The following is a 15,884-nucleotide window of genomic DNA, read 5'->3' as shown; positions in this document are numbered from 1 at the left end:
AACATTAAGCTTAAGATTAATAGGGGTGCCCAAACTTTTTCATATAACTGTATATATATATATATATATATATATATATATATATATATATAATGTGTGAGTGTATATATATACCGTAGTTATATTACTCACCCATTAAATTCCCCATTGCTGCTTGCTTCTTGTTGTCATGCCCACCGATATGCATTTATTTTCCTACAGGGTCTGATGAAGCTAATCACTGGCCACAGGATTGATATTAGCATGTACGGCACATGATTGCTGAGGCCAGTGTTTGCTGCAGCATGCTAATCTCAGAACTAAATTAATGTCATTGTATATATATAAATCATTGGCAGTGAACATGTTAATATTATAAATCCCAGATGTTTCCAATGGATGTCAAAACAGTATGCAACACATTATGGTAGCGTTTGTATGAAATTATTACATATACATATAATACAATGATGAACTGTTCATTTTCCAGCTACTTCATGCCCGCTATGTTCTTCAGCTCTTCCACGAAATCAAAAAGTTCCTGAAACAAATGCCAAACGTTGTTCATTTAACGACATCCTACTCTAAACAGATCACCGTATGTGGTGAGTATAGCATGCAGGAGAAAGCATTGTGCAGCTTCATGTGACGACACTTGATAACAGGATTAATATCTGATTAGCATTTTATCAATGTGTCTTACTTCATAGGACAAGATGTAAAATAAAGGGACTGTATTGCAATTATTTCTTAAATGGGTTGTCCACTATTGCAAAACACAAGCTTAATCATTTCAGAGCCCAAATTAAAATAAAAATAGCAGTGGCGCTGTTCCAGTGATGTCTGCGCCGTTGTTCCCGGAGAGTGACGTGACATTGTTGTCTCATGTGCCGGCTGCTACCAATGAATGGCCGCTGTTTGACTGCAGATCATTAATATTCTATCAGAGTGGACATCCACACTGACGATAAAGTAAAGTCGGTGGTGCAGTGAGTACACACTTTTGTTTTTTCATTTTTACTTTGGGCACTGAAATTATTAAGTAGGGGTTGCCTAGTAGTGAACAACCTCTTTAAGTTGCAGTGTGAGATTCAGGCAAGAAAATAGTACATTAATTAGCTTTTCCAACTGCAATTTGTAGATGTGAATGGCTGGAATATTTTAAAGGTCATTAGAACACAACTTCACTAATCAAACCTGAAAACTCACCAATCCTCAGAGAATTGCTGTTTTGTGTGCAAGAGGACTGCTAAAGAAACTGCTAACATAACTTCTGAGGCTTCATTCTTTGTCCCCACCTCTGGGACACCACTGATCATAATGTTATGGCATAGTCTAGTGATATGTCATAACAATAAAGGATAGGAAAATACATTTGAAACTCACCACATTGCATTATAGGAGATGGAGCAACAATAAAAATCGTTCTTTTAGCTTTCAAATCTGCTCCCTCAAAAACAACTTTATTACAGTATGTCAATGAAGGTGCTCAGTGCACCATTGGTGTGGCTAAGTACCTCAGTGCAATGTTCTACGCACTTAAATTGATTATGGCCACGACTTTTATGTTGATTATCAGCACTGTCTGAACTTAAACCTCTGTTTATCTCCTCACTTCTGCCATTGCGCATCTCTTCTGCTATCACCTAAGTGCCGGAGAGAGCGCATAAATCACTCTCTCCTCGCCTCGGCCATTGCACATCTCTGCTATCACATAAGTGCTGGAGAGAGCACCAATCACTCTCTGCTCGCTTCTGACATTGCTTGTCTCCTCTGCTATCACCTAAGTGCCAGAGAGAGCACACAAATCACTCTCTGCTCGCTTCTGACATTGCTTGTCTCCTTTGCTATCACCTAAGTGCCAGAGAGAGCACACAAATCACTCTCTGCTCGCTTCTGACATCGTATTCTATTCAGCTTTCATCTACTGTAAGTGGGTGGAACAGTGTACCAAGGCATTGAGGCACACCAAGTGCACTGAGCAGGCACATTTGTATATTACAATAAAGTTATTTTTTTAGGCAACGATGGGAAAAATTTAAAGTTGAGGTAGTAGAACACGGCATTCATGCACTGAAGGAGGTGAGGTGCTCAAGTAGGGTATCCAGCCCCAAATATCCAGAATTAGAAAAAAACTTGGCACTCAATTGGTAGTGTAGCTTGAAAATAAATCATTTAATGTGCATCCATAGGCAAATGGTTGAACGTTTTCGGTCCACATCCGGTCCTTCATCAGAACAAATTACTGGTACGGTAGATAATGTTAATGTCGGTCACAGATCCAACGAGGGTTTCAAAATGCCTGGATGCCGTGGTGAGTCCTGCGTGCGTCAGCGCAAAGTGGTATGCGACCGAGGTCATGGAGCGCACTGAGCGGGAAAAATTTAAAAACAAAAGTTACAATTTGTATTGTTGTCCATCTCCTACAAGGCTTTATAGATAGTTTATAGTGTAAATTTGGGATAACAAACTCCCTTTATGTAATATTTTGGACTGTAAAAATAACTAATTTAAACATTGTTGTCACTTTTTTATATATCTATCCATTTTTGATTAGGTGACCTTCATGGAAAGTTGGAGGATCTACTTCTTATATTCTATAAGGTATTTGATTTACATGCACTATATCATAGTTCCTCTAAATCGTTGTCCATCCTTTTGCTAAAAATCGCCTAGCAATATTCAAAATTTATTTTAGGACCTAACATGTTTTACCATATGTACAAAGAAGAACTAGTTCACTTATGAACTCTATCTACTGTCCAGTTCATATATCCTTTATCCTTTATCCTTGTCAGCAGGTTTTTGCTATGTAATCTGAAAACCGCATAATATACGGTAAGAGATCCTGACTCCAGCGATGTATCACTTACTGGGCTGCTCAGTGCAATTATAATAGAATCCCTATTTATCTGTTATAGATGTAGCAGTGGTCACAAACCTAAACTGTGTATAACCCACCCCAAGGCGTAACTGGCATCTTCATTTGTGCAGTGTACATTGTCAGCAAGCTGCTAATCAATGATGGGTACTGGCTTACACAGATTAGCCTGACTGCTGTACACATGAGACCTAAGGTACCTTCACACGAAGCGACGCTGCAGCGATAGCGACAACGATGCCGATCGCTGCAGCTTCGCTGTTTGATCGCTGGGGAGCTGTCACACAGACCGCTCTCCAGCGACCAACGATGCCGAGGTCCCCGGGTAACCAGGGTAAACATCGGGTTGCTAAGCGCAGGGCCGCGCTTAGTAACCCGATGTTTACCCTGGTTACCAGCGTAAAAGTAAAATAAACAAACAGTACATACTCACCTGCGCGTCCCCCAGCGTCTGCTTCCTGACACTGACTGAGCTCCGGCCCTAACAGCACAGCGGTGACGTCACCGCTGTGCTTTCACTTTCACTTTAGGGCCGGCGCTCAGTAAGTGTCAGGAAGCAGACGCTGGGGGACGCGCAGGTGAGTATGTACTGTTTGTTTTTTTTACTTTTACGCTGGTAACCAGGGGAAACATCGGGTTACTAAGCGCGGCCCTGCGCTTGGTAACCCGATGTTTACCCTGGTTACCAGTGTAAAACATCGCTGGTAGCGTTGCTTTTGCTTTCAAACACAACGATACACGGCGATCGGACGACCAAATAAAGTTCTGGACTTTATTCAGCGACCAGCGATATCACAGCAGGATCCTGATCGCTGCTGCGTGTCAAACTAAACGATATCGCTAGCGAGGACGCTGCAACGTCACGGATCGCTAGCGATATCGTTACAAAGTCGTTTCGTGTGAAGGTACCTCTAGTCAGGCTGTGATAATCTCCTGCTGATAAAACACTGATTGTATTGAAACTACCATACATGACCTGATAAGTGACACATTTCTAGAATCAGGGTCTCCTGCCCTCTATTATGCTGCTCTCAGATTAAGTTGCAAAAGCCTGGTGACAGATTCCCTTTAAATTAACTGTATTATGATGTAGCAGCCATTTAGCCAACACACTCAAACAGATGTGTCTTTAGGAAAGTTCGGTCATATGAATATGTGCATTGAAGGGGTTATGTATTAAGAAAAAAGGGCCTTCTCTTTTCTCCAAAAATCAGTGCCTCTTTTCTACATTGGATGTGTTTGGGATTGCAGCTTAGTCCCACTCATTTTAACCCCTTCCCGACCTTTGATGCAGCGTATGCGTCATGAAACCTGTGCCAATCCGACCTGTGACGCAGCATATGCGTCATGGTCGGATCGCGCTCCTGCAGGCCGGGTGAAAGGGTTAACTGTTATTTCACCCGACCTGCAGGGACAGGGGGAGTGGTACTTGAGCCCAGGGGGGGTGGCTTCACCCGCCCCCGTGGCTACGATCGCTTTGATTGGCTGTTGAAAGTGACCTTTCACTTTCAATCAGAGCGATAGTAATATTTCACCAATGAAAATTGGTGAAATATTACAATCCAGCCATGGCTGATGCTGCAATAGCATCAGCCATGGCTGGAGATCGCGATCTGCCCCCCTCCACCGCCACCGATCTCCTCCTCTCCGTCCTCCATCCTGTCATTGCTGTACTCCGCTCCCCTCCGTCCTCCTGTCCGCTCCCCCCGCAGTCCGATCCCCCACCCCCGCTGTCCGATCCCCCCTCATACTTAACGACCTCCGGTGTCCCTCCCGTGTCCGTCCGTGTGCTGCATGGGCGCCGCCATCTTCCAAAATGGCGGGCGCATGCGCAGTGCGCCCGCCGAATCTGCCAGCCGGCAGATTCGTTACAGGTACATTTTGATCACTGTGATAGGTTCTATCACAGCAATCAAAATAAAAAAATAATAAATAACCCCCCCCCTTTATCACCCCCATAGGTAGGGACAATAATAAAGTAAAGAAAATATATATATATATTTTTTTTTTACACTAGGGTTAGGGTTAGGGCTAGGGTTAGGGCTAGGGTTAGGGTTAGGGCTAGGGTTAGGGTTAGAACTAGGGTTAGGGTTAGAATTAGGCTATGTGCACACGGTGCGGATTTTGCTGCGGATTCGCCAGGGATTGGCTGCTGCTGATTTCGTAGCAGTTTTCCATCAGGTTTACAGTACCGTGTAAACCTATGGAAAACCAAATCCGCTGTGCCCATGGTGCGGAAAATACCGCGCGGAAACGCTGTGCTGTATTTTCCGCAGCATGTCAATTCTTTGTGCGGATTCCACAGCGCTTTAGACCTGTTCCTCAATAGGAATCCACAGGTGAAATCCACACAAAAAACACTGGAAATCCGCTGTAAATCCGCAGGTAAAACGCAGTGCCTTTTACCTGCAGATTTTTCAAAAATGGTGCGGAAAAATCACACAAAACCTCAACGTGGGCACATAGCCTTAGGGTTAGGGCTGGAATTAGGGCTAGGGTTGGAAATAGGGTTAAGATTAGGCTTTGGTTATGGTTATGGTTAGGGTTAGGGGTGTGTTAGGGTTAGAGTTGTGGTTAGGGTTGGGATTAGGGTTAGGATTAGGGATAGGGTTGGGATTAGGGTTAGGGGTGTGTTGGGGTTAGGGTTGTGGTTAGGGGTGTGTTGGGGTTAGGGTTGTGATTAGGGTTATGGCTAGAGTTGGGATTAGGGTTAGGGGTGTGTTGGGGTTAGTGTTGGCATTAGAATTGAGGGGTTTCCACTGTTTAGGCACATCAGGGGTCTCCAAACGCAACATGGCGCCACCATTGAGTCCAGTCAATCTTGTATTAAAAAAATCAAATGGTGCTCCCTCCCTTCCGAGCACCGACGTGCGCCCAAACAGTGGTTTACCCCCACATATGGGGTACCATCGTACTCAGGACAAACTGGGCAACAACTTTTGGGGTCCAATTTCTCCTGTTACTCTTGTGAAAATAAATAATTGCGGGCTAAAAAATAATTTTTCAGGAAAGAAAAATTATTTTTTATTTTCACGGCTGTGCGTTGTAAACTTCTGTGAAGCACTTGGGGGTTCAAAGTGCTCACCACATATCTAGATAGGTTCCTTGGGGGGTCTAGTTTCCAAAATGGGGTCACTTGTGGGGGGTTTCTACTGTTTAGGCACATCAGGGGCTCTGCAATCGCAACGTGACGCCCGCAGACCATTCCATCAAAGTCTGCATTTCAAAAGTCACTACTTCCCTTCCGAGCCCCGGTGTGTGCCCAAACAGTGGTTTACCCCCACATATGGGGTATCAGTGTCCTCAGAATAAACTGGACAACAACTTTTGGGGTCCAATTTCTCCTGTTACTCTTGTGAAAATAAAAAATTGCGGGCTAAAAAATAATTTTTCAGGAAAGAAAAATTATTTTTTATTTTAACGGCTGTGCGTTATAAACTTCTGTGAAGCACTTGGGGGTTTAAAGTGGTCACCGCACATCTAGATAAGTTCCTTGGGAGGTCTAGTTTCTAAAATGGGGTCACATGTGGGGGAGCTCCAATGTTTAGGCACACAGGGGCTCTCCAAACGCGACATGGTGTCCGCTAACGATTGGAGCTAATTTTTCATTCAAAAAGTCAAATGGCGCTCCTTCCCTTCTGAGCCCTGCCGTGTGCCCAAACAGTAGTTTACCCCCACATGTGAGGTATCAGTGTACTCAGGAGAAATTGCCCAATAAATTTTAGGATCCATTTTATCCTGTTGCCCATGTGAAAATGAAAAAATTGAGGCTAAAAGAAATTTTTTGTGGAAAAAAAAGTACTTTTTAATTTTTATGGATCAATTTGTGAAGCACCTGGGGGTTCAAAGTGCCTACTATGCATCTAGGTAAGCTCCTTGGGGAGTCCAGTTTCCAAAATGGGGTCACATGTGGGGGAGCTCCAATGTTTAGGCACACAGGGGCTCTCCAAACGCGACATGGTGTCCGCTAAAGATTGGATCCAATTTTTCATTGAAAAAGTCGAATGGCGCTCCTTCCCTTCCGAGCCCTGTCGTGCGCCCAAACAGTGGTTCCCCCCCACATATGGGGTACTCAGGACAAATTGTACAATAACTTTTGAGGTCCAGTTTCTCTTTACCTTTGGGAAAATAAAAAAATTGTTGCTAAAACATCATTTTTGTGACTAAAAAGTTAAATGTTCATTTTTTCCTTCCTTGTTGCTTCTGCTGCTGTGAAGCACCTGGAGGGTTAATAAACTTCTTGAATGTGGTTTTGAGCACCTTGAGGGGTGCAGTTTTTAGAATGGTGTCACTTTTGGGTATTTTCAGCCATATAGACCCCTCAAATTGACTTCAAATGTGAGGTGGTCCCTAAAAAAAATGGTTTTGTAAATTTTGTTGTAAAAATGAGAAATCGCTGGTCAAATTTTAACCCTTATAACTTCCTAGCAAAAAAAAAATTTGTTTCCAAAATTGTGCTGATGTAAAGTAGACATGTGGGTAATGTTATTTATTAACTATTTTGTGTCACATAACTCTCTCGTTTAATAGAATAAAAATTCAAAATTTCAAAATTTTCTAAATTTTCCCCAAATTTCCTTTTTTTTTCACAAATAAACGCAAAAATTATCGACCTAAATTTACCACTAACACGAAGCCCAATATGTCATGAAAAAACAATCTCAGAACCGTTAGGATCCGTTGAAGCGTTCCTGAGTTATTACCTCATAAAGGGACACTGGTCAGAATTGCAAAAAACGGCCAGGTCATTAAGGTCAAAATAGGCTGGGTCATGAAGGGGTTAATAATGCTGAGTAGCTACACCAGACATATACTATTACATCCTAATTGTTGTGCCTCAGTAAGGCATAGTGATATGTCCTGTGAATGGCGCAGGAGCATTGCCAGTGCCATTAGCAGTGGTTGCCAGTTGTATACTGCTTAGATCGAGCCACAAAACAGTTTAGATCTTGTAATCAATAACTACGGTGGCATCCAAGGAGTTTGTCAGCCTTTTGGCACCCCACTGCATCTTTGCGGAGCTCTTGATAGGTCTCGAAATTCCATGTAAGCCAACAGTGGCTCTTAGGACTGTTGTAAAGTGTAAGGCCATTATGCCATTGCCTGTTAGTATAAAACATTATTGCTAGTATTATACTAACGATTCAACAATCCTAGATCTTTCTCCATACGTGTCTCTCTTCATTGACTTCAGTGGGTGTTCCGAAGACTACATCGTGCTTGGTAGTATCTAGAACTTCCATAGAAGTCTTTGACTAAGGGGCACATGCGCGGCCCCCTCCCCACTGACAACTGCTGCATCTCCAGGCAGATCATGGATGACAGTAAACCCCTGTTCTTGAGAAAAAAAATAATATAAATGTATGTGCTCATTCTCCTGTAACTGGCAAGCTTGCTAATTGACTTATTAAGGCTGAAGAGTAGGTTTGGGATAGGTGCAGGTCCCATGATATGCTATAGATTAGTTAATCATTTTTTTTCCAACCCCATGAAATAAAGACCTGAAAACACCAAACTGTGGTGTTTAGGTACCATTTTATTATTCTTTTATTATCAGGTCTGTTAATCAACAATATTAAATATGTTTTTATAAATTTACGTACATTAAGCAATCTACTAACTCTAAGATTCATATTGCCTTCTCCTGGCAAGCTTGCTAGCTGAATTACTGAGGTCTCCAGTGACTAACCATTACCAGAATCCACAAGGGTAGGGAAGTGTACAGCTCCATTGGGAGTGCTCTTAGAGAATAACTATGCTTAGTGCAGCCGAGGATACAGAAATCAACTGGTGTCTGGATAATTGCCTCTCACAGGCTTTTAACACTTTATTAGATCCAACGCTGCAGAATTTAATCTATACATATGAAATGCAGAATTCTATGGGGGAATATCATTCAAATATATTGTACATTTAAATTGTTTGGAAGATACAGATTGAGGAAGAGTTAGTAACAGTGGGTGTTATCTGGTATAAATGCATGTATTAAGAGAACAAAAAGTGAAAATCGAGAGCTCGGCAGCAATATGAGACCACCTGCAAGAGGATTAGGCTATGTGCACACGTTGCGGATTTTGCTGCGGGTCCGCAGCAGCTTTCCATGCGTTTACAGTACAATGTAAACCTATGGAAACTGCAATCCACAGTGCCCATGCTGCGGAAAAAAACGTGCGGAAATTCCACAACATGTCAATTCTTTGTGCGGATTCCGCTGCTTTTTACACCTGCTCCACAATAGTAATCCGCAGGGTTAAAACCGCAGGTGGAGTCCGCACAAAATCCGCATAAAAAATGCGGTAAATCCGCAGGTAAAGCGCAGTGCCTTTTACCTGCGGATTTCTTAAATCCGCTGCGGAAAAATCCGCAGAGCTCCAAAATACGTGTGCACATACCCTTACTGTAGTTAACATGCAACATTAAAGGACTTTTCCATCATTGTGGTCTGCTATAGTTTACATACCGAACTTCCTGACAGCTCTCACTCTATGCTCTATGATTACATTTCCCAACAGACAGTGAGGGCAGTATCTGACCTATACTGCTGTCAGTTCAATTAATGCAACGCCAGAGCCCCCATAAGTACATTAATGCAGCACCAGATCTACCCTGAGTACATTAATGTAGTGTCAGAACAACCATCAGCACATGTATATAGCACCAAGGTTAGTGCAGCGATCAATTGTAATGTCGGGTCAGCCCTATATATAATAGTACTGCATGACGCTACAATTCCCAGTATGCCCTTAACAATGGTAATGAGATACTGGGAATTGTTAACAGCCATCATCAGATTGCGAATCATACAGAAACCACAGTACTGATGAGACACAGGCAGGATCACAAATAAACGTTTATATCCACATTCATCTTCTCTGATCTCTGATTGGAGTCAGTTACATCCCTTTTGCCTCCATATAGCACAGACGCCTTCTTCTCTGGTGTTCAGAAGCACATCCCATCATGGTGTCCATAAAAATAAAAGTATCATTATCTTGCCCCATAAATAAAAATATCCTTCACGCTGTGCCCTTGAATACATGATTGCCCTTCAGTGTTCTTCCTATACAAAATATCCCCCCACACAGCCCCTATATTAACTTCCACACTGCCCCTCTCCATAATATTCCCACCACACTGCCCCTCTCCATAATATCCCCCCACACTTCCCCGGTCGATAATATTCCCACCACACTACAGGTCCTTCTCAAAAAATTAGCACATAGTGTTAAATTTCATTATTTACCATAATGTAATGATTACAATTAAACTTTCATATATTATAGATTCATTATCCACCAACTGAAATTTGTCAGGTCTTTTATTGTTTTAATACTGATGATTTTGGCATACAACTCCTGATAACCCAAAAAACCTGTCTCAATAAATTAGCATATCAAGAAAAGGTTCTCTAAACGACCTATTACCCTAATCTTCTGAATCAACTAATTAACTCTAAACACATGCAAAAGATACCTGAGGCTTTTAAAAACTCCCTGCCTGGTTCAATACTCAAAACCCCCATCATGGGTAAGACTAGCGACCTGACAGATGTCAAGAAGGCCATCATTGACACCCTCAAGCAAGAGGGTAAGACCCAGAAAGAAATTTCTCAACAAATAGGCTGTTCCCAGAGTGCTGTATCAAGGCACCTCAATGGTAAGTCTGTTGGAAGGAAACAATGTGGCAGAAAACGCTGTACAACGAGAAGAGGTGACCGGACCCTGAGGAAGATTGTGGGGAAGGACCGATTCCAGACCTTGGGGAACCTGAGGAAGCAGTGGACTGAGTCTGGTGTGCAGGAAATGGGCTACAGGTGCCGCATTCCCCAGGTAAAGCCACTTTTGAACCATAAACAGCGGCAGAAGCGCCTGACCTGGGCTTTGAAGCAGCACTGGACTGTTGCTAAGTGGTCCCAAGTACTTTTTTCTGATGAAAGCAAATTTTGCATGTCATTCGGAAATCAAGGTGCCAGAGTCTGGAGGAAGACTGGGGAGAAGGAAATGCCAAAATGCCTGAAGTCCAGTGTCAAGTACCCACAGTCAGTGATGGTGTGGGGTGCCATGTCAGCTGCTGGTGTTGGTCCACTGTGTTTCATCAAGGGCAGGGTCAATGCAGCTAGCTATCAGGAGATTTTGGAGCACTTCATGCTTCCATCGGCTGAAATGCTTTATGGAGATGAAGATTTCATTTTTCAGCACGACCTGGCACCTGCTCACAGTGCCAAAACCACTGGTAAATGGTTTACTGGCCATGGTATTACTGTGCTCAATTGGCCTGCCAACTCTCCTGACCTGAACCCCATAGAGAATCTGTGGGATATTGTGAAGAGAAAGTTGAGAGACGCAAGACCCAACACTCTGGATGAGCTTAAGGCCGCTATTGAAGCATCCTGGGCCTCCATAACATCTCAGCAGTGTCACAGGCTGATTGCCTCCATGCCACGCCACATTGAAGCAGTCATTTCTGCCAAAGGATTCCCGACCAAGTATTGAGTGCATAACTGAACATTATTATTTGATGGTTTTTTTGTTTGTTATTAAACACTTTTATTTGATTGGACGGGTGAAATATGCTAATTTATTGAGACAGGTTTTTTGGGTTATCAGGAGTTGTATGCCAAAATCATCAGTATTAAAACAATAAAAGACCTGACAAATTTCAGTTGGTGGATAATGAATCTATAATATATGAAAGTTTAATTGTAATCATTACATTATGGTAAATAATGAAATTTAACACTATATGCTAATTTTTTGAGAAGGACCTGTACTCCTCTCCATAATATCAGATGCAAATACATTTGAATACAAGGAGAAGGGAGTGGCGTCTCCCAGGTCCTGCCTGCCACAGCAAACCCTTTGGCGGACCACATGTTGGCCCGAAGGCCGTATGTTTTGCAGGCCTGCCCAACATCATGCTGGTCTCAGACAAGTAGCAAATACCAGACTCTCTGTTGTTGTCTAATCATGGAAAACCTTTTATCTTGCAGGCTACCCTCTCTCACCCATCCTCCATCCCAATTCATGATAACATACTGTTCTCTCACCCCTCTCTCATTCTAATTCTTTATAACATACTGTGTTCTCACCCATCACCATCCCAATTTATTCACTGTAAAGAAAAAAAAATGAATAACTCACTTCTCCTGGTGATCCCCTGCAGTCCTGCTTCCTTCCTCTTCTTGCCAGCGTGTACATGGTAAACAATGCAGTCGCTCAATAACGTCATCACTCCGGCTGTGTCATACAGAAGGTGCCCGACTGCAGGTACTCTCCGTATCTTATTGCTGGCAGCTGAGCAACAGGAACCCTCCCTAGTGGAGATAAGCACAGCCGATGGTGACGCAAAAATATGAGGGCAACCTCATAATCCTCTTATGTCTGCCACCAAATGCTGCTGCAGAAAACGAGCCTAAGGCCCATTCACGCACATGTTTTTTTTCCTTTTTAATGAATAGCGCATTGACTCATTATAGCATACAGTTGCATTTACTCCTCCTTTTATGTTGTAGCAAAACAGGAGCTAGGACAGGAGCTAGTCCGATTCTGGACTACACTCACACATTTCTATTAAAGGGTCTGTATGTAACCCGCGTGCATGCATGTGCTGCCTGTTAAAAAAAAACAACTTGTGAATTAGAACTTCGTGTATGTTTTTTTTAATAACTTTTGCTGATTGTCTTGTTTCCCTTTGTAGTTCATCAACTGGTTAACTTCTGTTGTGATTGTGTTCTGCAGAATGGTCTCCCCTCACCAGAGAATACTTATCTTTTTAATGGTGATTTTGTAGACAGAGGGAAGAATTCAATAGAAATACTGATTATCCTGTTTGCATTCCTCCTCGTCTACCCTAATAATTTACATATGAATAGAGGCAACCATGAGGACCCCATCATGAATCTAAGGTACCTCAGGCATTAGTGTGTTTTTCTAATTCTACCTATTCTCCTTCTCATAGAAATCAACAGCATTAAGATATATTGTGGTAGAAGAGTTCTTCACCTTACTTTGGGTAACGCAAGTAACAACCTTCGCCTCTAGGACTTCTCTTAAATATTTTTATATTGTGATTACCCTATGTGCTGCAGATTTTTTTAGGATATACAGGTGCTTCTCACAAAATTAGAATATCATAAAAAAGTTAATTTATTTAAGTTCTTCAATACAAAAAGTGAAACTCATATATTATATAGCGTCATTACACACAGAGTGATCTATTTCAAGTGTTTAGGTCTGTTAATGTTGATGATTATGTCTTACAGCCAATGAAAATCAAGAGTCATTATCTCAGTAAATTACAATACTTTATATCGCCAGCTCAATAACGCTCAATACTTGGGGCTCCTTTTGCATCAATTACTGCATCAATACCTGGTTTAAAAACAACAGTATCACTGTGCTTGATTAGCCAGCAAACTCGCCTGATCTTAACCCCATAGAGAATCTATGGGGCATTGTCAAGAGGAAGATGAGAGACAACAGACCCAACAATGCAGACGAGCTGAAGGCTGCTAGCAAAGCAACCTGGGCTTCCATAACACCTCAGCAGTGCACAGGCTGATCGCCTCCATACCACGCCACATTGATGCAGTAATTGATGCAAAAGGAGCCCCAACCAAGTATTGAGTGCATTTACTGAACATACATTTCAGTAGGCCAACATTTCAGATTTTAAAATCATTTTTTAAGCTGGTGTTATAAAGTATTCTAATTTACTGAGATGATGACTTTTGGGTTTTCATTGGCTGTAAGCCATAATCATCAACATTAACAGAAATAAACACTTGAAATAGATCACTGTTTGTAATGACTCTATATAATATATATATAATAATATATAATATGTGAGTTTCACTTTTTGTATTGAAGAGCTTGTTAGGATTCTAACTTTGAGAGAAGCACCTGTAGCTCTTTGTAGCTCTCAGATATAATTTCAGTGTCCAATCAGTATGATTTCACATTTATTTGGGTGTCCCCTTCTACACTGTGTAGCAATGGAAGCCGACTTTGTAAATGTGTCAGTAAATAATATAGATTTCCCAATGTACTTTCCAGGTTTGACACAATGACTTAAATAAAGGGTAATTAGAAAACCGAGTCTGATCTTTGAATTTGTAAACCTCAGAAGTATTTTCCATGGGATGCGTCTGATGTTGTAGTACAACCACCTATGGAATTTTCAACTTTATCTTTATCTTAATAAATGCGTTGATGATTTTATGTATTTTGCAATTATATACGCATTACGGGATCGCCTCCTTGGTGAAGTTGCCTGATTCTTAGTTCAGCCTTACTAACAGACTGCACAGTTCTTTTGTTATCAGAATGGCAGCTAATGGAGGATCCTGTGACCAGACCTGTCCACCTGGTTTCCCATGTGAAGTGTTTTTCAATTGGAGGAAGCTGTGGACTGGTCTGGTCACATACTCCTCCATCAGCAGCCATTTTGTGAACAGGAAAGTAGAGTTGGTGCGAATCATTTCACAGGTGTCCTCTTTTTTTGAATAGCCGGCTTGGCGAGATATCACATGTGTCATGCAGCAACTATTACATCGCACTATTCAAAACATAAGCCGGTCATGTAGTCAGTCATGAAGCGATTCTCATTTCATGCAGCGACCATGGCTTAGTGCTGTGGTCAAAGGACCAGGTCATATGAATTGGTTCACAGGAGAACAGTGCAGTAAGAAATCAGCATTGTAACTATAAAATACTTACATAATAGTTCCATAAAATCATGTCCCCTACACATTTCTTTAACGATAATGTGAATATCCCCTTCAACTACAAGTTTATCATAAGCATAGTGGACACCTTTTTGTCCATCCTCACTTACTACTTAACAGACTCTCTAAACCAGGGACTGTCACACATCTGTATCCTTGTACACAGGCTCAGACTGGCCCACAAGGGAACAGGGGAATCTCCTGGTGGGCCCCTTTGCTGGAGTGGGTCCTCCTTATATAAGCATTTGGTGGCAAACAAATCTTAATTTGTTATGTACAGATAAAGGCAACATGTCATCATTAATTTCTCACACTATACAGTTTATTATTATTATATAGAAGCATAAGTTAATTTGTGAATGAGGTTAATATAATATTTGCATGTAGTAGAACAGTAGGCTCCCAAGGTCAATGTTACCTTTGGACCCCAGTCTGACACTGCTTGTACAACGCCTCTGCGCATCCTGCTCCAGCATCTAATAGCTGTTAACCAGTACAGGCAGCGGGACAGATTTACTGAGATGAATGCGCCAGAGTTCTGGCTTTGTTATCACCAAATACTGACTTATATGCCTAGAAAATTATTTGCACTAAGTAAGCCAGCTAAAATCATTAAGGTTAGAAGCGATACATGTCCGCAGCTCATAATTCTGATATGAAGTTATCACTTGAATTCACTGTAACCTGTAAAATGGTGATAGTTAGTCAAAATAATTTGTAGAAGTTTGTTCAGCATCAAAAAAATCACGGATGTCTTACATTTTTTTTAAGAACAGGGTAAAAATGTGGCCTTGTTTACAGACTGTCCTGGAATTTCTGGACATGAATAAATATACAATGGAAAATACTACTTAGTATAATAGTAGTGGTCCCACAGATTCAGTCTTGTACGGAGATGAATCAAATATAAATGAAACAATCTTTTCCATGTGCAACAGCGATGTAAATGTACATATCCCTCCGTAATTAGAAGATAGATAAAGTGACTTAGTGTAAGATATAGAGGAACATGAACTATGTTATAATATGGTGCAAATAAGGTCTATACTGGTAGGACCAAATAAAATACTTCCCAAAATCAATAATAGTGCAGTGCCTCAAGTAGTCATTATATGATAACGATCATATCCAGGTAAAACTGTAGGAGAGATCAGCGCAAAATAGGGTCTTATCCGAGAAATATAGTGAGCCTGACGATCAGATTAAACTCACCTGTTTAATCTGTAAAAACAGCATACAGTGCAATATCAGCTGCAGCAGATCCACGGGTCAGGTAGTGACCATCAGGCATCAGTAAGT

The 15,884-nt window shown here is 41.7% G+C and overlaps 1 protein-coding gene across 1 annotated transcript in view; it reads left to right on the top strand.

Annotated features, from left to right (window-relative positions):
- The window catches only part of PPEF1 (protein phosphatase with EF-hand domain 1), a 65,933-nt gene that overhangs the window by 29,294 nt on the left and 20,755 nt on the right, over positions 1-15,884 (top strand). Inside the window, exons 5-7 of the mRNA XM_077299122.1 lie at positions 470-584; positions 2,537-2,583; positions 12,598-12,764. Coding sequence (XP_077155237.1) covers positions 470-584; positions 2,537-2,583; positions 12,598-12,764 — 329 coding nt within the window. The remainder of the gene's footprint in view (positions 1-469; positions 585-2,536; positions 2,584-12,597; positions 12,765-15,884) is intronic.

The sequence above is a fragment of the Ranitomeya variabilis genome, chromosome 3, assembly GCF_051348905.1.
Source record: "Ranitomeya variabilis isolate aRanVar5 chromosome 3, aRanVar5.hap1, whole genome shotgun sequence".
Classification (NCBI taxonomy): domain Eukaryota; kingdom Metazoa; phylum Chordata; class Amphibia; order Anura; family Dendrobatidae; genus Ranitomeya; species Ranitomeya variabilis.
Note: the sequence above shows the minus strand (reverse complement) of the source record. Positions and strands in the feature narration are given on the sequence as shown.